The sequence below is a fragment of the Heloderma suspectum genome, chromosome 6 (genome assembly GCF_057233095.1).
Source record: "Heloderma suspectum isolate Gila_16-S chromosome 6, 16-S_ref, whole genome shotgun sequence".
Taxonomy (NCBI): domain Eukaryota; kingdom Metazoa; phylum Chordata; class Lepidosauria; order Squamata; family Helodermatidae; genus Heloderma; species Heloderma suspectum.
Genome location: NC_139463.1, coordinates 74,938,882 through 74,955,689, shown reverse-complemented (window position 1 = coordinate 74,955,689; position 16,808 = coordinate 74,938,882). Strand labels below are relative to the sequence as shown.

General features: G+C 47.6%; 2 protein-coding genes and 1 long non-coding RNA gene across 9 annotated transcripts in view; 1 reads left to right on the top strand and 2 right to left on the bottom strand.

The window, feature by feature from the left end:
- Positions 1-252, bottom strand: part of AP2A1 (adaptor related protein complex 2 subunit alpha 1) — a 43,310-nt gene extending 43,058 nt beyond the window's left edge. For 4 of the 7 annotated variants that reach the window (XM_084804995.1, XM_084804999.1, XM_084804997.1 and 1 more), the window contains exon 1: positions 110-252. In XM_084804995.1, coding sequence (XP_084661121.1) covers positions 110-176 — 67 coding nt within the window. In that variant the 5' untranslated portion in view covers positions 177-252. The remainder of the gene's footprint in view (positions 1-109) is intronic. The other 3 variants (XM_084804996.1, XM_084804998.1, XM_084805001.1) reach the window with 1 other exon arrangement.
- A 3,682-nt stretch (positions 253-3,934) lies between these two features.
- Positions 3,935-16,799, bottom strand: LOC146341206 (uncharacterized). Its single transcript, XR_014783860.1, has 4 exons — positions 16,593-16,799; positions 13,563-13,669; positions 8,154-8,250; positions 3,935-4,400 (listed from the first exon to the last, which is right to left on the bottom strand). It is a non-coding gene; the product is annotated as an uncharacterized LOC146341206 (long non-coding RNA).
- Positions 4,989-16,808, top strand: part of TSKS (testis specific serine kinase substrate) — a 30,033-nt gene continuing 18,213 nt past the window's right edge. Inside the window, exons 1-4 of the mRNA XM_084804993.1 lie at positions 4,989-5,155; positions 6,964-7,198; positions 10,832-10,930; positions 12,438-12,521. Coding sequence (XP_084661119.1) covers positions 4,989-5,155; positions 6,964-7,198; positions 10,832-10,930; positions 12,438-12,521 — 585 coding nt within the window. The remainder of the gene's footprint in view (positions 5,156-6,963; positions 7,199-10,831; positions 10,931-12,437; positions 12,522-16,808) is intronic.

Sequence of the window (16,808 nt, the reverse complement as noted above, 5' to 3'; positions counted from 1 at the left end):
CCCTCCCCGGCCGCAGGGCCTCTCCCCACGCCCGCGCTGGCCGGACCCCTTGCCGAGTCCTCCCCGCGGTCCGATCGCCCCTTCTCCCCGCCCCCCCCCAGTCGCTCACAGTTTCGGATGTCGGAGATAAAGACGGCCAAGCCCCGCATCCCGTCTCCCTTGGAAACGGCCGGCATGGTGGCGGTGGCGGATCGGGACCCCGGCGATGCTCCGCTCCGCGCCCGGACCTGGCCCAGCAGCACCGAACCGACCCAGTCCAAGCCGATTGGCCGCTCGCTCCGTCCGTCACAGAGCGCTTTCGTGTCCTATTGGGTTGAGGTACCGCCTCTCAAGCCTATCCCGATTCCTATTGACTGGAGTCAAACCAGCCTCCTCGACGATTGGTCGATAGGTTTAAATCCCGCCTGCGCTCCTCCGTATTGGATCCGCTGGGCGCCTTATGTCAAATAAGTCCCCAACCGTTCTGCATTTTCCATTGGGCGTGGGTCACGATGTATCCCGCCCATCCTTCACTTTCTCCCGCCTCCTTAGATAGTGTCTCTTTCTCGGTAGCTCCTAAGAAATGTCGCTCAAGCGATACCCCGCCTTCCCCTTCTCCGGCTTTAGTGTCGGTTCTCGCGAAATCAGCAAGCTTAACCTCCGCCCCCATTGACGGGCAGTCAACACCTCTTCTAGGCTCTTATTGGATGAAAAATCCTTCAAGTGTCCTTCAAGGCAAATTCCTCGTCTCATTGGCTGAATGACCTGACAGTGGAACGGCGGCAAAAGGAACGTTAGGGAGAAGAGACTTGGAGACTGGGCTGCATTTCCGGAGAGGGGGCGCCGATGTCGTCACCACTTTTGGGCCAATAGGCGCTGGGAGTAGAATGTGAAGGGAGAGAAAAGTCGTGGGTTCGAATGTTGCGCCCTGGGAGTGGGTTCGAATGTTGCGTTTCTCGTTCCAAAGGGTTCTCTTGCGTAATTGTAGAGACCTTCATTAGGATCAGAATTGATTTGTTCAGGGAAGGACTTAGGTGGTCGTTTGAGTAATCCATTGGGGTGCACACTAGGATAATACCTTTACTAAGACCAACTAAAATGTCATGTTCTCCAGTTTTCAAATTCTCCAGAAGTTTGGGGGGGGGCTGGGGGTCTTTCAGGTAGACCCTATCTCAACAGTACCTTCAATAAATCATTTGCAGGCCCGTTCATGTGAACGAACTATAGCACGAACTAAGGGGAGCTGAACCATGGGAACTGGTTCCATGACGAGAAAGCTTAGCAACTGACAAGTTAGCGTTTTATTTATGTTAAAATATATATCCTGTATAAACCTAAATGGCCCTGGAATGCTGCTTTGAAAAAATTCTCAGAATAAGATCATGCTGGAGTCTAGCATTTTATTTGTTCGTTCGTTCGTTTCCTGCCCTTGTCCTTGGTATGCTGTGGTATTACACTTCTGCCACTGCCTGCTAGGGACTTCGTGACGAAGGTGAAAGAAGAAAGTGCACAAGCTGGGTTGCAGTTCAACCTCAAAAAAACCAAGATTATGGCAACCAGCTTGATTGACAACTGGCAAATAGAGGGAGAAAATGTGGAGGCAGTGACAGACTTCATCTTTCTAGGCGCAAAGATTACTGCAGACGCTGACTGCAGCCAGGAAAACAGAAGACGTTTACTTCTTGGGAGGAGAGCAATGACAAATCTTGATCAAATAGTTAAGAGCAGAGACATCACACTGACAACAAAAGTCCACATAGTGAAAGCAGTGGTATTCCCCGTAGTAACCTATGGCTCCGAGAGCTGGACCATAAGGAAGGCTGAGCGAAGGAAGATAGATGCTTTTGAACTGTGGTGCTGGAGGAAAATTCTGAGAGTGCCTTGGACTGCAAGAAGATCAAACCAGTCCATACTCCAGGAAATAAAGCCAGACTGCTCACTTGAGGGAAGGATATTAAAGGCAAAACTGAAGTACTTTGGCCACATCATGAGAAGACAGGATACCCTGGAGAAGATGCTGATGCTAGGGAAAGAAGAAGGCAAAAGGAAGAGGGGCCGACCAAGGGCAAGATGGATGGATGATATTCTGGAGGTGACGGACTCGACCTTGGGGGAGCTGGGGGTGGCGACAGCCGACAGGAAGCTCTGGTGTGGGCTGGTCCATGAAGTCACGAAGAGTCGGAAGCAACTGACCGAATAAACAACAACAAAACAACTGCACTGGTGGAAGTGGACTTCCTTGCCCCCTCCTTCCCATGACAGCTCCTCCAGCCCCCTGAAAGTGCTACACAGATTGTCAGGAGACCCTGCTGAATGGGGTGAGCTCAGGAGGGGGGGACCCCTGAAAATCAGGCGGGGGGACATTCTGTGAGAAGAGCCCTCCCTCTTATGGAAGGTCCTGGCCTACTGAGGAAGGCAGATCCTGGATCCAACTCAGCAACTCTCACTGAAACCCTAAGGATGGAAGAGTGGGGCTGAAGCATTGGAATGCATTCAGCTTGTGGTGGAAGCAAGCTATTATTTACTGAGAACCTCTGAGGCCAGGGCATGATGGCCAAAGCAGATATGATGGTGCCCACAGGTAAAGCATCTCTCCAGACAGGACTTTCATCTGTGCCTCTCTCCTGTCGCATATACACATGCTTTCCATGTGAGTCAGTCCATTCACATCATGTGTTGAGTTAATGTACCAGCAGCACACCTGCCAGAGTGTCATTGCTAGCAGGCTAGTTCAAATGCAAATGGGCTGACTTGCACAGTAAGTGGGCTTCTTATGTGACAGAGTGCATTTCAGATGCTTACAGTGGCAAGCAGTTTATCTGTGGGCCCAGTCATGTATACTTTGGCTCGTAGGTGTTTGCATTGCAAGCAAACTTTTGAACATCTTGTACTTGTTTTGTCAGGCATAGAGTAGGGAATAAAGAGGCTCAAACTGTCAAGGCTATCATGTTTACCTGGATGAATCTGTTGCTCTTTAGAACATAGGCCTAGGAGCCTACATGGAACTGTTATGTCAATTACAAAGCCTTAGGAGAGGTGTTTTAGTATTTTAGAATGTGGGGGGAACTGCACAAAATGGATATTTCAAACCAGGAGTGGGGACCGTTTGGTTAATGTACATCTGTCAGGAGCCTTTGTATTTCTAGGGTAATATCTATGGTAATCAAAATAAACTGGGTCAAACCAAAGGTCTATCTAATCCAGCATTAGAAGTGTTACCAAATGAGTTTCAGTGAGCCTCAGGTCTGTGTGCTTCTCCCTCCCCTTTCCTCCTCTGATGCAGCTGCAAGGAGGGGATTGGAAGCTTCTGTTTTAGATTAACCATAGCATGGTGTCCAAACCCTAAACTGTGGTTAATCTTAACTATGGTTAGTTGAAGCAAGCCAGCTTCTTAAACAATGGTTTGAAGTTGGGTTGTTTCAACAAACCATATTTAAGATTAACCACAGTTCGTCAGGTTCAGATGCTGCTACAAGCCATGGCTAATCGAAAACTGAAGTGTCTCCTCATAGCTTGAGCGGGGAGTGTGGAAACCTGGGGGAGGCTAGGTTTGTTTTTGTACCAACCAGATGCCCTGAACCACAACAGATGTCAGTGTGTGGAAACTGGTACCTGACAAAACAGACTCTGTTGCCATGGAAACCAGACAAGAAACCACTTTTCCAACTCTAGTCTAGCTGTGGGTGTAACACAAAGCAGGTTACAGGTTTTGCAGATGAGGTAATGAAGGCAGATGTGGTAGAGGGCAACAAGTACAAAACTGAGTGGCTAGTCCTTACAATCTAGGGTTTGGGTCTGCTCAGCTGCCAAAAGAAATGTATTCTGAATTTCTGATGCTATCCAAATCACTGAGTAACTCTGCCAACCCCATTATCTTACAAAGACAGATGGCCAAAATTTAGTTCCATCATCTGGTGATCAGATTCAGTCTGAGCATAAAATTCCATTTCTTGCTGCCCCAGCTAATGGGGGACATTTTGTTTTTGTTATTTTATTTATTTTTGTTATTCTGTTGAATCCTGTTTTTAATTACTGCAGCCACCTAAGTGTTCCTTGTGAGTCCACTCAGTCTTGTCAGCCTTCTCTGGTAGGTTTAGTTCTTGTTGTCCCCAGCTACAATGCACTGTCCTCCTTCCTTGCCTCACAGATGGCTAGAGCTTTCAAGGTGTGCCCTGAGTTTGTCTACTGGAGGCAGCCTATAATATGATTCCTGTCGTAGCTGCAAATAGGTTCTTCTCTGCGGGTTTCTGTTCAGCCTCTTATGCTCACAAATCCTGACACCATTCAATGCAAAAACGGTGGCTCATCATTTTTGCCAGATTTCAGATGCAGGGCAATGCAGTCAGCTGTGATGTTAGATTTTCCTTCCCACTCCATCCCAAGCTGTACTTGCGATCCTGTGTGAGTTGATGGCCAAATGACTGGGAAACAAAAGCAGAGATCAAGTAGAAATACAAAATCAGCAGCAAGTGAGAGAGAAGTCTCCATCTGCAGTTTTGTTCTGATCTTGCACCTTTTGAAAGGCAGAGGATAGAGCAAAACAAGGCAAAGCCTTGAACCAAAAGTCAGATGTGTTTTGTACACATAAAAAAGAGAGTCAATTCAAATCAAATTCAGTCAACATGAAGAAACCTGAACTTGGCCATATTGCTTCCCTAGATGAGCCTTAAAGGAGCAAGAAGGACAAGGCTGGCATTAAGCAGTGGGAGAAAATTAGTTTGCTAACCTCTGTTGATGCAGCTCCTTCCAGCCTTCTCAGTACTTTGCCCTTAGACAAGGCGTCTTTCCCTGTTCTGACATCATAGAACATTGGTGGCACAGGCCAAAGGTGGAAGAGCGGGGTCATGTGATTGCAGGCACCATGGCAACTGTTGTGAGGTCATGGGGAACAGCTGGGAAATCCCCGCCCTCCTGGGAGAGCCGGTTGGCTTGGAGGCGGTCAATATTCCCTGGTGTGGCGCAGGAAAAGAAATTGGTGCTCAAACTGGATGTTGGTACCCAAGCCAGTAATGGCCAACTTTGTGGTGAAGACCATCTGGCAATCCAAGGAAATCAACGAAGCTGGAGACACATCAACAGGGACTGAGAGTCGGCCTCAGGGAAGCAAGGAGCAGCTGGGAAAGTCTAGCAGCGTCAAAGGCTTCCCCAAAAAGAAGAAAGCCGTCTCTTTCCATGGGTGGGAGCCCTGGGAAGGGAGGGGGTGGAGGTGGAGTTCACTGCACTACTTGGGGCATGCTGAGAGACATGGGAGTGGGGGAGACATTGCTCAGGGTTGGAGTGCTTGCTTTGTGTGGAGATGGCCCCTTGTTCAGTTCCTGGGATCTCCAGTTAAAGGGGTCTGTGATAGCAAGTGATAGGAAAAACCTCTTGCCCCCGGAGACCTGCTCATCACCACAGTTAGATGATGGACAAACAGTATGTCCTGGTACAAACAGCTTCTTATGAGAGGGGTTATTGTTTACAGTAGCCGTCCTCAACTTGGATCCCTCCATATGTTTTGGACTTCACCTACCATCAGCTCCAGCCAGCAGGGCCAATGGTGAGGAATGCTGGGAGTTGTAGTCCAAAACATCTGGAGGGAACCAGTTTGGGGAAGGCTGGTTTATGGCTCTAGAAGAGGGCATTTCAGAAAACATCCTGGTCTAGGGGTGAGCATGACACAGCAAAATTAGCTTGGCAGAAGTGTGGTCTGCCTTTCAGTCAACACAGAGAGGAACCTCTCAGATAACTCAAGGACCCAATCCTCCCTGCTCCAGCATACTGTCCCTTGCATCCTTCATTATCAAACCCAGCAGCTCACTGTCCCAGCAACCCTTGCTGTAGTGACCTCATTCCTTCCTTGCTAAACCTATGGGTCCCCTGTTCCCCTCTCCTGCTGGAAAGTAGCCTCCGGCTCCTGCCCAGACAAATGAAGAGTTCTCCCCCATTCCCCCACCCTGACTTCTCTCATCTCAGGTTTTATCATGCCAACCATGGGGTTAGAAAGGGGAACAGAGGGGGGAAAAGGCAACCCAGTCTTATGCATGCTTATTTGCTAAGTCCGGCTGGGTGCAATGAGGCTTACATCCGGGCAAGTGCACATAGGGTTGCAGCCTTTAAAGAGTTGGAACTCCTGGCTTTGGATCTAACTCCTCTGCAGTGCTGGCTACAGGTTGTTGAGGGCCCTTGGGCAAGACACCCTCAATGGGCCCCCTCTTCTGTGAGTCTATGTTCTCATCACCATTATCACCAGCTGTAAATTGCTCCTCATCCTCTTCCTCATCACTGCTACCATTTGCTTGCTTGGCAGGCAGAGAGCCAGGGAGCGGGAGCAAGGAGGCCATGGCATCTGCTGCTGCTCCTCCTCAGCACAGCTGTTCTATCTGGGCCAGACCAAGAGGCAGGTGAACAAGCAGATTGCAGTGGTGAATTGGGGAAGGAACTCCAGTGGACTCTTGTTAGTGTGCCCCTGCTTGGGGGGCCCCCGATCATACCCTTGATGCCAGGCCTGCTCCTCTGCCCCTTAAACCACCAGATGCCTTCCTCTTAAATTCTAGGATTTCTGTCTCCCATCCTTTCCTTATCTTTGAGCAGTGACATCTGTTTGGCTCAGGAGAGGACTTGAAACTGTAGGAGAGGAAAGCAAAAGGGTGACTAGCCAAGAGGTAAAGGCCTTCTTATATGACAAAGTAGGCTCTCTGGCCTCCAAAAGCTTATGCCACAATAAATGGTTACCCCTTTAAGGCAGGAGAGTCTTTCCAGATGTTTTGGCCTAGAACTCCTATCAGCCCTCACCATTGGCTATGCTACTTGGGTCTAAGGGGAGTTGTAGGCTAAAACATCTGGAGAGTCACCAATTGTCCATCCCTGCTTCAAGGCACCACAAGACTCTTTGTTGTTTTCACTGCAGCAGACTAACACTGCTGCTTCTCTGAAATGTGTTATCTAATAAGGGATGTCATCCTCCATCTGCGGCTAACGTATCTGCCCTTTTTCCCACCTCAGGGTTGAGCCTCACTTGACCAGTGAAAGCCCCAACCTCAATCTGAAGCGTTCTTCTGCTTGCACCAACGTTTCCCTCCTGAACCTGACTGATGGGGAACGTGATGACTCTACCACTGAGAACGAATCCACAGATGATGGGGGTCCTCCGGGGGGAGCAGGTGGGGAAAGAAGGGATCTTCTGCTCCCCACCAAGCCTGTCTGGTCTGAGGATGATGATGATACCTCCAGCCAGCAGGTGAGGAAAGGAATTGTCAGTCTGTCAGGGAAACTTTTCACCCCACATCGCCATTGTTCTGTTGATAGAACAACACCCCTCCCCCCAAGCTCACTCCCCAAAAAGGGATCCTCCCCTTTTCCAGGCCTGCAGGATTCATCCTAAGACTTGTTCTGCCTGATGCAGAGGACAAGATGATACCTCCCATTCCATGTACAGAAAGTGACCGGACTGACAGTTGAATCGAACTTTCACACAGGCAATGGGATAGTGTCCTCCACTGTACCTGAAGGCAGCAGGTAACCTTAGGAGGCAAAGAGCACACTGTGAAATTCACACAGCTTTGTCCTCCAATATCTTGCTACTATTCCACATTACCACTCCCTGCCATCCCCCACCATCTGCATTCTGAGGCAACTATTTCACTCTGCTTAATGGTAAGGCCAGCCCTGCAGGCCTGCTCCTACATTTTAAATCCATATCCCAGCCTGAGAACATGGCTCCCGACCCACACACCCTAGAGCCCTGTGAACAGACTGGGTTGAACAGACTTTTAGGCCAATGTTCAGTTGCATCAACCAACCAAGGCCAGGTTTAAGCCCAACAGAAACCACTGAAAGACATGCCAGGCTGAGGTGATGGAATCTGTCATTGATGCTTTTGTAACCTCAGGGCGTTGCTTCTGCAATGCACTCAAATGTCTGGGCTGAGGCTGCAGTTCATGTTGAGTGCAGAGGCTCCTATCTTCCTGTGGGTATGGACTGTCAGGATCACGTTACACCAAGGCTGTACATTTCAGCTCCAGAATTAGCATGGACTTCCTGTAGCTTTCTAGGAAATATTCAAATGTCTTTCTGTCAGGACTGGCATTTGATGGGTGGTGCGCTTAAGAGGTTTTGCTTAGCTTGCTTTTATTTTAATTTTAATTGACACCATGGGTGCTTCCAGATGAGACTTTTATGGTGCCTTGGCCTACCTTGTTCATGGAACTTTACAGGGGCTCCGGCCGACAACATCCTCCACCCGTTTTCCCACCGCTGCTTCTGTGTTGTTGTTTTTTAACCACAGAAAATCTGTTAAGGAAGACAGAATAGAGGCACAATGCCTTCTAAATGGTAGCATTAGGAGCCCTTTGCCTCGAAGCACCCATATTAATTCTAACCCTGAGCTTCCAGGATAAGGCGGGATTTGTGTCTCTAGGCCAAATCAGACAGGATGTTCACATATCTTATGCATATGTGTATGCCATTCACACATAAAACTGGGTTGGAGGTTTCTTTTTTACACGAGAAGGAGCCAGTGGGGAATGGGGAGATGAATACCTGATGATCTGGAGGGCATCAGGTTTGGGGATGGCTGGTTTAGAGTTAGACTCTGGCACTGGTAAACTCCTTTTAGTGTGGAAACAAAAAAAGAATAGAATTCCCCCTTACACACATGCTTTATTCATGAAGAAATACACATAGGTGTCCTCATCTTGTATAGTTTGTCCCAGTGTTGGACTCGGTTAGAATGGCCACTATCGGAAACTATGAGACACCCTCATTTGCATTGCTGTACTCATTGAATTTCATGCAAATTAAAACCTCCTCCTCCTCCTCCTCCTCCTCCTCCTCCTCCTTCTTCTTCTTCTTCTTCTTCTTCTGGCCAAGGAACATATATACCCATAAAGCCACAAAAAGACTTAGAGTGACACGCCATCCTCACTTTCTCTCCATGGTGCAAGCCCTATTTGCCTGCCATTAGTCACCATCCAAATGCCCACAGCCAAGGGAAAGTAGGAAGTGCCAATCAAAATCTGCTGGGATTGAGACCCCTTCTATAAATCACCAAGCCTCCTTATATTATTAATTATTATCCTGTTTTGAAAGGCTCTAAATGAGCAATGTTAAAGGTATATCCTATATTTAGGACAAATTATTACATTATTACAACATTATATTTTAATCCCACCCTTCCTCCAAGGAGCTCAGAGTAGCATATGTGACCTCCTCTCCCTATTTTATCCTCACAACAGACCTGTGAGGTAGGTTAGGCTGAAAGACTGTCCCAAGGTAACCCAGTGAGCCAAGCCTCATTGCTGAGGGGCATTTGAACCCAGGTCTCCCAAGTCCTAGTCCAGTACTCTAATCACTGAAGTGCACTGCCTTGCCCTCTAACCACTGCACCACAAATGGGCGTCCCAAATACCCTTAGGTTAGGGCTAAGATTGCAGCTCCCCCCGCCCCCTCAGAGCAAGACTGTTCTCTGCAAACTGGTTGAAGTGGTCAACCTTTTCTCTCCTAAATTACTGTCTCTAACATCAACTAACAAAATGTTTCTTAATTGACATCTAATTAATATATGTACAATGGTGGGATTTTGGGGGATGTCATATGCCTAAATAGATAATCTTTTTGAAATCCGGTTGCCAGCTTGTTTTTTCAAGCACTTCCTCTTGTGTCTTTAACAACAGCCCGAGGGGCAAAAATTAAATTGGCGACATGTTTGCCATCATTCTTCCTACCAACCCCCCCACCCCCTGCCCCTTTTGGTTTTAAATTTCTTCTTGTGACATTGTTGTTTAGAGGCACAGGAGGAGGGCTGGGGAAAGGCCTGGCAACTCTCTTTTTGGAGAGAAATACAAACTGCTTGTGTCCATAGGATTTGTGGTTGGGTTATTCTTGGGTAAACATTGCAGCCTTCCCCAACCAGAGCCCCACAGATGAACAACACCCATTGTTCCTGACCATTGGCCATGCTGGCTGGGGCTGATGGGAGTTGCAGCCCAAAAAATCTGGTGGGCACTACCTTGGGGAAGGATGCTGAGGGGGTTTGGTTAGTCCAGGCTTGCAAACTCAGGGTGCTTTCAGCGGAGGCTTTTATCGCATTGCCTCATTCACAGAATTTTACAGGGGGTTCCAGACAACAAGATCTTCAATTTGTAGCCCTCCCGTGTTTTCCCACCACAACTTCCATATTTTTCTTACTAGAAAAAAAATCAATTGAGGAGGAAAAGACAGAATGGCTGCAAAATCCTTTTGATTGGCAAGCCTAGGAGCCCTCTGTCTGGAAGCACCCAGTGACTGTTGTGTCCCCCCCATGCTGGTTCTTCCAGAAGGGAAGCTGTGGAATTACCTGCAATGGTTACTCTTAAATGTGCTTCCAGAGTCTCACCTTTAACACTGATATAACTGAATATGTGTTAGCAAAATCTGTGAGACTATTCCCCTTGGCAATTGTTAGCTCCCTTCCTTGATTCCTTCTCTTACGAGGACCTTTCCTGGGATGTTTTCATTCTGCCACCTCCCCAGCTCTATGTTTCACCATCTCACATCCCAGTTTCTTCATCCCCCAGGCTTGGCTGCTTACGCTGCCCAAGGGATCCTCTGCCCCCTTTCTCCCATTAAACTGCAACTGCCAGAGGTTTATCATACAGGAGTGCCCTCTGTTTCTGACTTGAGGGATCTTGCATCCCTCAGAGTTCCTAATTATTAATGGTGTACTTCTAAGGCCTTTTGTCCCAGCGTCTCCTTAATTTAGAGGGCTACCTTCAGCCACCTTCTACCCTGTTTTAAAGCCCTCGGGGTCGAAAGAAATGCCCAGGAAGTGTGGAGAGGTCAGGAGTAACTGGACTATTCACCTGACCCGCCCCCCTCTTGCGCTCTCCCCCAGCAGGAAGTGAACAATAGTGGCCTGTTGCGAGCCAAGGACTCCATCACCAGCCTCAAGGAAAGGACGTCCAAGGTCAACCGCCATGTTCAGAACCTGCAGGTCTGGAGACTGTCCCCCTCCCACACCGCCAGTTCCAGTACAGGCCACACAGCCAAGGGTCTAGACTCCATCCTGAAATGTCCTCTTCAGTTCTTTCAGCCATGAACTAGACCACGGGCTCTGACATTTTGTTCTGTTGAGGACTACTGTGGTGGCTGGTTCAGTTCTTTGTAAGCCACCACATTTTCTTACCTCCTGTCACACAGGAGGATGTTCTGAATCCATACTCAGCGACTGGCTACATTAGTGACATGTGGCCACATGCCTGCCCAGGGTGAAGACCCCACAGCTGAACTTTGAACTCCAGCTGCTTAAACTGCTGAAAAGGCAAAGTGCTTTGCATTTGAACTTTAAGTTGCGTCTTCACTCTGTGGTGGAAACAAAACGCACCCCTTTGGCTCTTCAGCATTTTCCTCTACTGTTTTTGATGGGAACCAATAGAAGTTGCACCTAGACTACAGTTTAAGAACCATTGAGCTAGACATACATACACATAGCACAGGGCTTTTGTCTGTTTGTACCTCTCAGGCATTTCTAGGCCCTACGCTTGGTGAACAATGCCCTACCCTCTTGTGAGAGTATATATATGGGAGGTGGGTGGTGCCTTGCATTCTTCCGATATCATAGGCATTCCCTGCCCCAGGCTGTCCTGTAAAATTCAAAGCCCCTTCCTCGATATGCATCCCAACCTGGGGCTCCTGTACTGTTAAGAATATTGCTACATGAAGCCACTGGTCAAAATCTCTGAAAGCTGAAAGCACTACTGTGGGTTCTAATTTGATAGTTTTGATGGGAATATGAATGAATTTCAGATATTATATGGATGTTTGCGTAGGGTTTCTTGGATTTGCCTCTTTTTCAGAGGTGATATGAATCATGTTTCGACTGAAGGAGTAAAAAAACATTGGTGAGTTCCTCCGGTCTAAACATGCCACTAGGAGAGCTTCTGTTTGAAGGGAAATTGGAACTGCTAGAGCAGGGGTGGGAACCTTTTTCCGCTAGAGGACTGAATTCAGAGAAGCTCTCAGGGGTCGCATCCCAGTGGTGGGCAGGGCCAAAGGCAAAAGGAGACAGGGCCAAAATACAAAAAAAATACAAGCACATTGTAACTTAAAAGCTGTTACTGATAGTAACTAGGCCTTAGAAGACGCATTTCAACCTTGCAGAATGGAGTACAAGCTACACAAAAGCCAAGAAACCACCACATGATCAGTGATCAAGGAAAAGAGTGTGGAGCCAGGGGAAGCAGGTTGGGCCATCTTGGAAACCCCAGGAGAGGTGGATTGAGACCTCAGGAGAGCAGGATTTGGAGGCTCCCCACCCCTGTGCTAGAATGACCTAGCCATGAGCTGCTAGAAAGGTAGAGGTGGGGCTGTTTACTTGGACAGGCGCCTAACTGAGAGGGCATTTGATCAGGGCAGTACAGCCTCCTCTCACCACATTTGCTTGCCTCTGAGATGCACTTGCTGCCATCTCAGCCGTTCCCTCCTGCTCTACCTGTGTGCAGAGTGAGTGCACGGTGCTGTGCGAAAACCTGGAGCGGCGCAGGCAGGAGGCTGAGGACCTTGAGGAGTACTGCAGTCAGCTTAAGGTGAGAAGTAGAGTAGGATGTGTGGGCCAGCCCCAGACGTGTTCAGGGAGCAGTGGCTACGCCTGCCAGCCACCGTCGTTACCAGTGTTAATGTTTTCTTCAGTTCACCACCCCGATATGGAAAGCCTCATCCTTGTCAGGGAGGAGGTTAATTTATGAGGATACCTTCCACGAAAGGAATGGCCCGTAGGATTCCTAAATCGTGGAGATGGTGGAATTGGAGACCAGGGACTGTCATTCAGTCAAGATTAATGGATACATGTTGAGAACCTGTATTGAATTAGATGGAGCTTGGTTCATATTTATTCCGGGAAGGGAAACCCTGAGAAGCTGCAGCTTGAGCAGATGTATTGCATCATTTGCTGAATTATCAAAAGTGGAGAGCATTCTCATTACAGCAAAAGGGTGAGCATAGCATATAGGCAGCCCTTCTGAATCTGACCAAAAGCCTGTCTAATCCAGCATCTTGTTTTCTGCAGTGGCAAACCAGACCGCCACTACCCTCGGAAGCCCACAACCACTGTGACCACTCAGTAACTGATATTCAGTGGCATACTGCTTCTACATTGAATTAAATTCATGAGAGTTAAGGCTATCAAAGCCTACTGGTCATTATTTTATTTTATATATTTATGTTTATTTACTATTACGTTTATATCCCACGTTTTTTCCTCCAAGGAACCCAAGGTGGCATACGTGATTCTCCTCCTCTCTATTTTATCCTCACAACACCCCTGTGAGGTAGGTTAGACTGAGAGTTGGTGACTGGCCCAAAGTCACCTAGTGAGCTTCATGGCAGAGCCCGGATCTTCCAAGTCCAATACTCTAACCACTGCACCACACTGGCTATATATTACCTCCAGCATCCCGGGCAGTATATCTCTGTATGTCAGTTGCTGGGGAACATGAGCAGGAGGGTGCTGTTGCACTCAGGTCTCGCATGTGGTCTTCCCGTGTGCATCTGGTTGGCCTCTATGTGAACAGAATGCTGAACTAGACAGGCCTTTAGCCATCGAGCACTTTAAGCCTTACAAAACTCACCTGAAATTAGACACCCTGAGTGCTCAGGGTAGAAATCTCTTCCAGTAGCAATGGTGTGTTGGCTCAGGAACACTGCTCAGAATCAAGTCCAGAGTCCTGCAGCACAGCTGTAAGCATAAGAACAGAAGAAGAACCTTGCTGGATCAGACCGAAGATCCATTTAGTTCAACATCACACTTCCCACAGTGGCCAAACAGATGCCCCAATGGGAAGCTCACAAGCAGAACAAGAGGGCAATAGCGTCATCCCCCATCCCCCCATGTTGTTGTTCCCCAGCAACTGGTGCTCAGAAGTGAACTCAAAGGTTGCATATAGCTATCATTGACTATATGCAGCTGCTGATAGCCTTATCCTCCATGAATTTGTCCAGTCCCCCTTTTAAGCTATCTAAGCTGGTGATCCATTATAACATCTTGTGGTAGGACATTCCATAAATGAAATGGATTACCTACCTACTATAAGTGCAAAGAAATGCTTCCTTTTGTGGGTCCTGAATTTCCTGCCAAGAATTGGTTTAATTGGATGACCCCAAATTCTAGCATCATGGGAGAGGCTGAAAAAATTATCTGGAACCGTTTTCTCCACACTGTGTGTAATTTTTTAAAATAAATCTCTATTGTAAGAGGTTGGGGGGAACCTGAGGCCCTACAGATGTTGTTGGATTCCAACCCTAATCAGACCCAGATGGCATGGCCAATGGTCAAGGATATGGGAGTTGTAGTCCAACCACTGGAGGGCCACTGGTCCTCAACCCTGCTCTCTTGCACCCCTGTTTGGTTGCCTTTTTTTAAAGCTAAAAAGCCCCCAACACTTTAGCCGCCTTTTGGTAGGGAATGTGCTTCAATCTGTTTGATCGTTTTAGTTGCCCTTTTCTGCATCTTTTCCTTCTCTGTGATCTCCTTTCTGGGATGGGGCGACCAGAACTATACACAATATTCCAAGCAGTTCCTATATTTATTTATGTATTTGTTCATCTGTCCAAAGATGTATATCCCATCCCACCTTTCAGGGCAAACTGACCTCACAAGGCAGTTTACATAAAGTTTTAAAGCAGATAAAAATAACTACAATTATAATGTAACCATATTTTTAAAGATGTCCGTTTAAAACCATCAGCAGCTGTAGTTCTTCAAACGCAGACTGGAATAAAAAAAATATTCAGGGTTTTCTTAAAAACCAGCTGTGACAAAGACATATGTATGTTGAGGGGCAGGGGAAAGTTCCAAAGGTCTGGGGCCACCACTGAACAGGCACAGTCCTTGGTACCTGCCAATTTACCAGCTCCTTCGGGTGGGCCAGAGTGCAGGGCCTCAGATACTGTAGATTTATATAAAGGTGTTCCGATACTGGCAGTTTTATTTTCAGTTTCTTTTCTCAATAATCCTTACTATGGAATTTGCCTTTTTCTCAATGCTACAGCTTTACGGTGCTCCCAGATCAGTCACTGGGCCAATTTTTGCTTGGGAGAGCCCAATCTTCCTCTTCTTTGCTATGAAATCTGATCTTCCAACTCTGCCTTTGTTTTGGCCAGTTTCGTTGTCATTGTTCTATTTCCTAGACAATGTTATCTGCAAATGAAACTGGTTAAACATTAAAAAAGCAAAGGTAGCCGCTTTGGTCCGTAAGAAAAACCTACAAAATCCACAGTTGGACAATGCCTTTATTAGGACCAAGCAAAAGGTTGCAAAGTAGCATGCAAACTTTTGAGTTCTCCAGGACCCTTCATCAGGCTGGATGGTACAAAAACAAGCAAGGGGTGGTGGGAAAAAGAAAAAAACAAGTGTACAAATTAGGATGGATGTTGCAGCCAGAATGTCTGCATTTAGACCCAATCTTGAGATGGAGATAGCAGACTAAAGGAATTTGTCTCTGCTAGGTGCTGCAGGTATCGGGTTACACCTAGGATTCTGGAACGAAGAAGCTGACCCCCATTTTTTAACGAAAAAATCAAGTCTGGCTGCCTGCTACTCAAATCACTCTCTAGCCTTTAGTGAAATGCACAGGTTCCTGGTTAGAAAATTAAGTTTCCTCTTGGAGAATTAGTTTCCAACAGGGACTTAGACTGTTTTCTACGTGGAACAGGGGAGGATTAAAGAGTGGGTGGCTGAGATGCTTATTCTTTTTGCTGTTTGTGCCAGGAAGAGGGACTTAAAGAGCCAGGCGGTGTAGTGGTTGGAGGGTTGGACGTGGACCGGGATGACTTAGGCACAAATCCCTTCTCAGCCATGAAACTCACTGGGTGACTTTGGACCAGGTTCAGGACATGTTGCTGATGGAGCCCCCACACCCAGTTCCATGTACAAAAGCCAACTAGACCGGCGGTTGACTCTTACTTCAACACTGGCAACAGGACAGCAGGCTAATTTAGGGAACACAGAGCAAGTCACGTGGCAGACACAGCTCTATCCACCCAACAGCTCTCTGCCTCCCAGCACCTGCTGTCTGAGGCCGCCACCTCACACGACCTAATGATAAGGCTAGCCCTGCTTTGGACCAGCCATTCTGCTTACCGGGTTGTCATGGGGATAAAATGGGGTAACCGATGTACGCTGCCCTAAGCTCCTTGGAAAAAGGGATATGTGAAATAATTGTTTATTTTATCGATATCCCACCCTTCTTATGAAGAGCCCGGGGCAGCTAACAATCGATATAAAACACAGCACACCACTTAAATCACAAGTATAATAAATGTAAATAAATAATACTTTGAACTGAGCAAAGGAGGAAGGAGCATCAACCTTGGCTTGGCCCACTGAGTCCCAGGCAAGAAGAGAGGTAAGCCAAAGGACTCTCTAACCCTCTCTTCGCCAGTACAAAACAACAGAGGCTTTGACAAAGCCTTCTTCTACTTTGGCATCTCAGCTGCTCAGGGCCTCCCCAAGGTGTTTTGCTGCCTGAGGCAGAATAGCCAATGGTGACACCCCCCCCCCCCAATTGAGTATAGTACATAGTACCCAAGGGCTGGCTGAATTACTTCCCACCTGAGGCAGAAAATCCCTGGGCATACAAAATACAAGAAAAATTACTAACCATTTACTTCCTTTCCATGATATTTAAAACCAGCTGCCTGAGGCAGCTGCCTCATTCTGCCTAAGGGTAGGGCTGGCCCTTCCCAAGCTGTTCGCTGCAGGACCAGCAAAAGGTGCTTCAATTCTCTCCCCCTTCAGTGTGAAAAGCTACAGAGGCTTTTGCCAGGGGCCTTCCCTTCATAGGCATCTTGGCTTCCAATCTGTATGTGCGAACAAA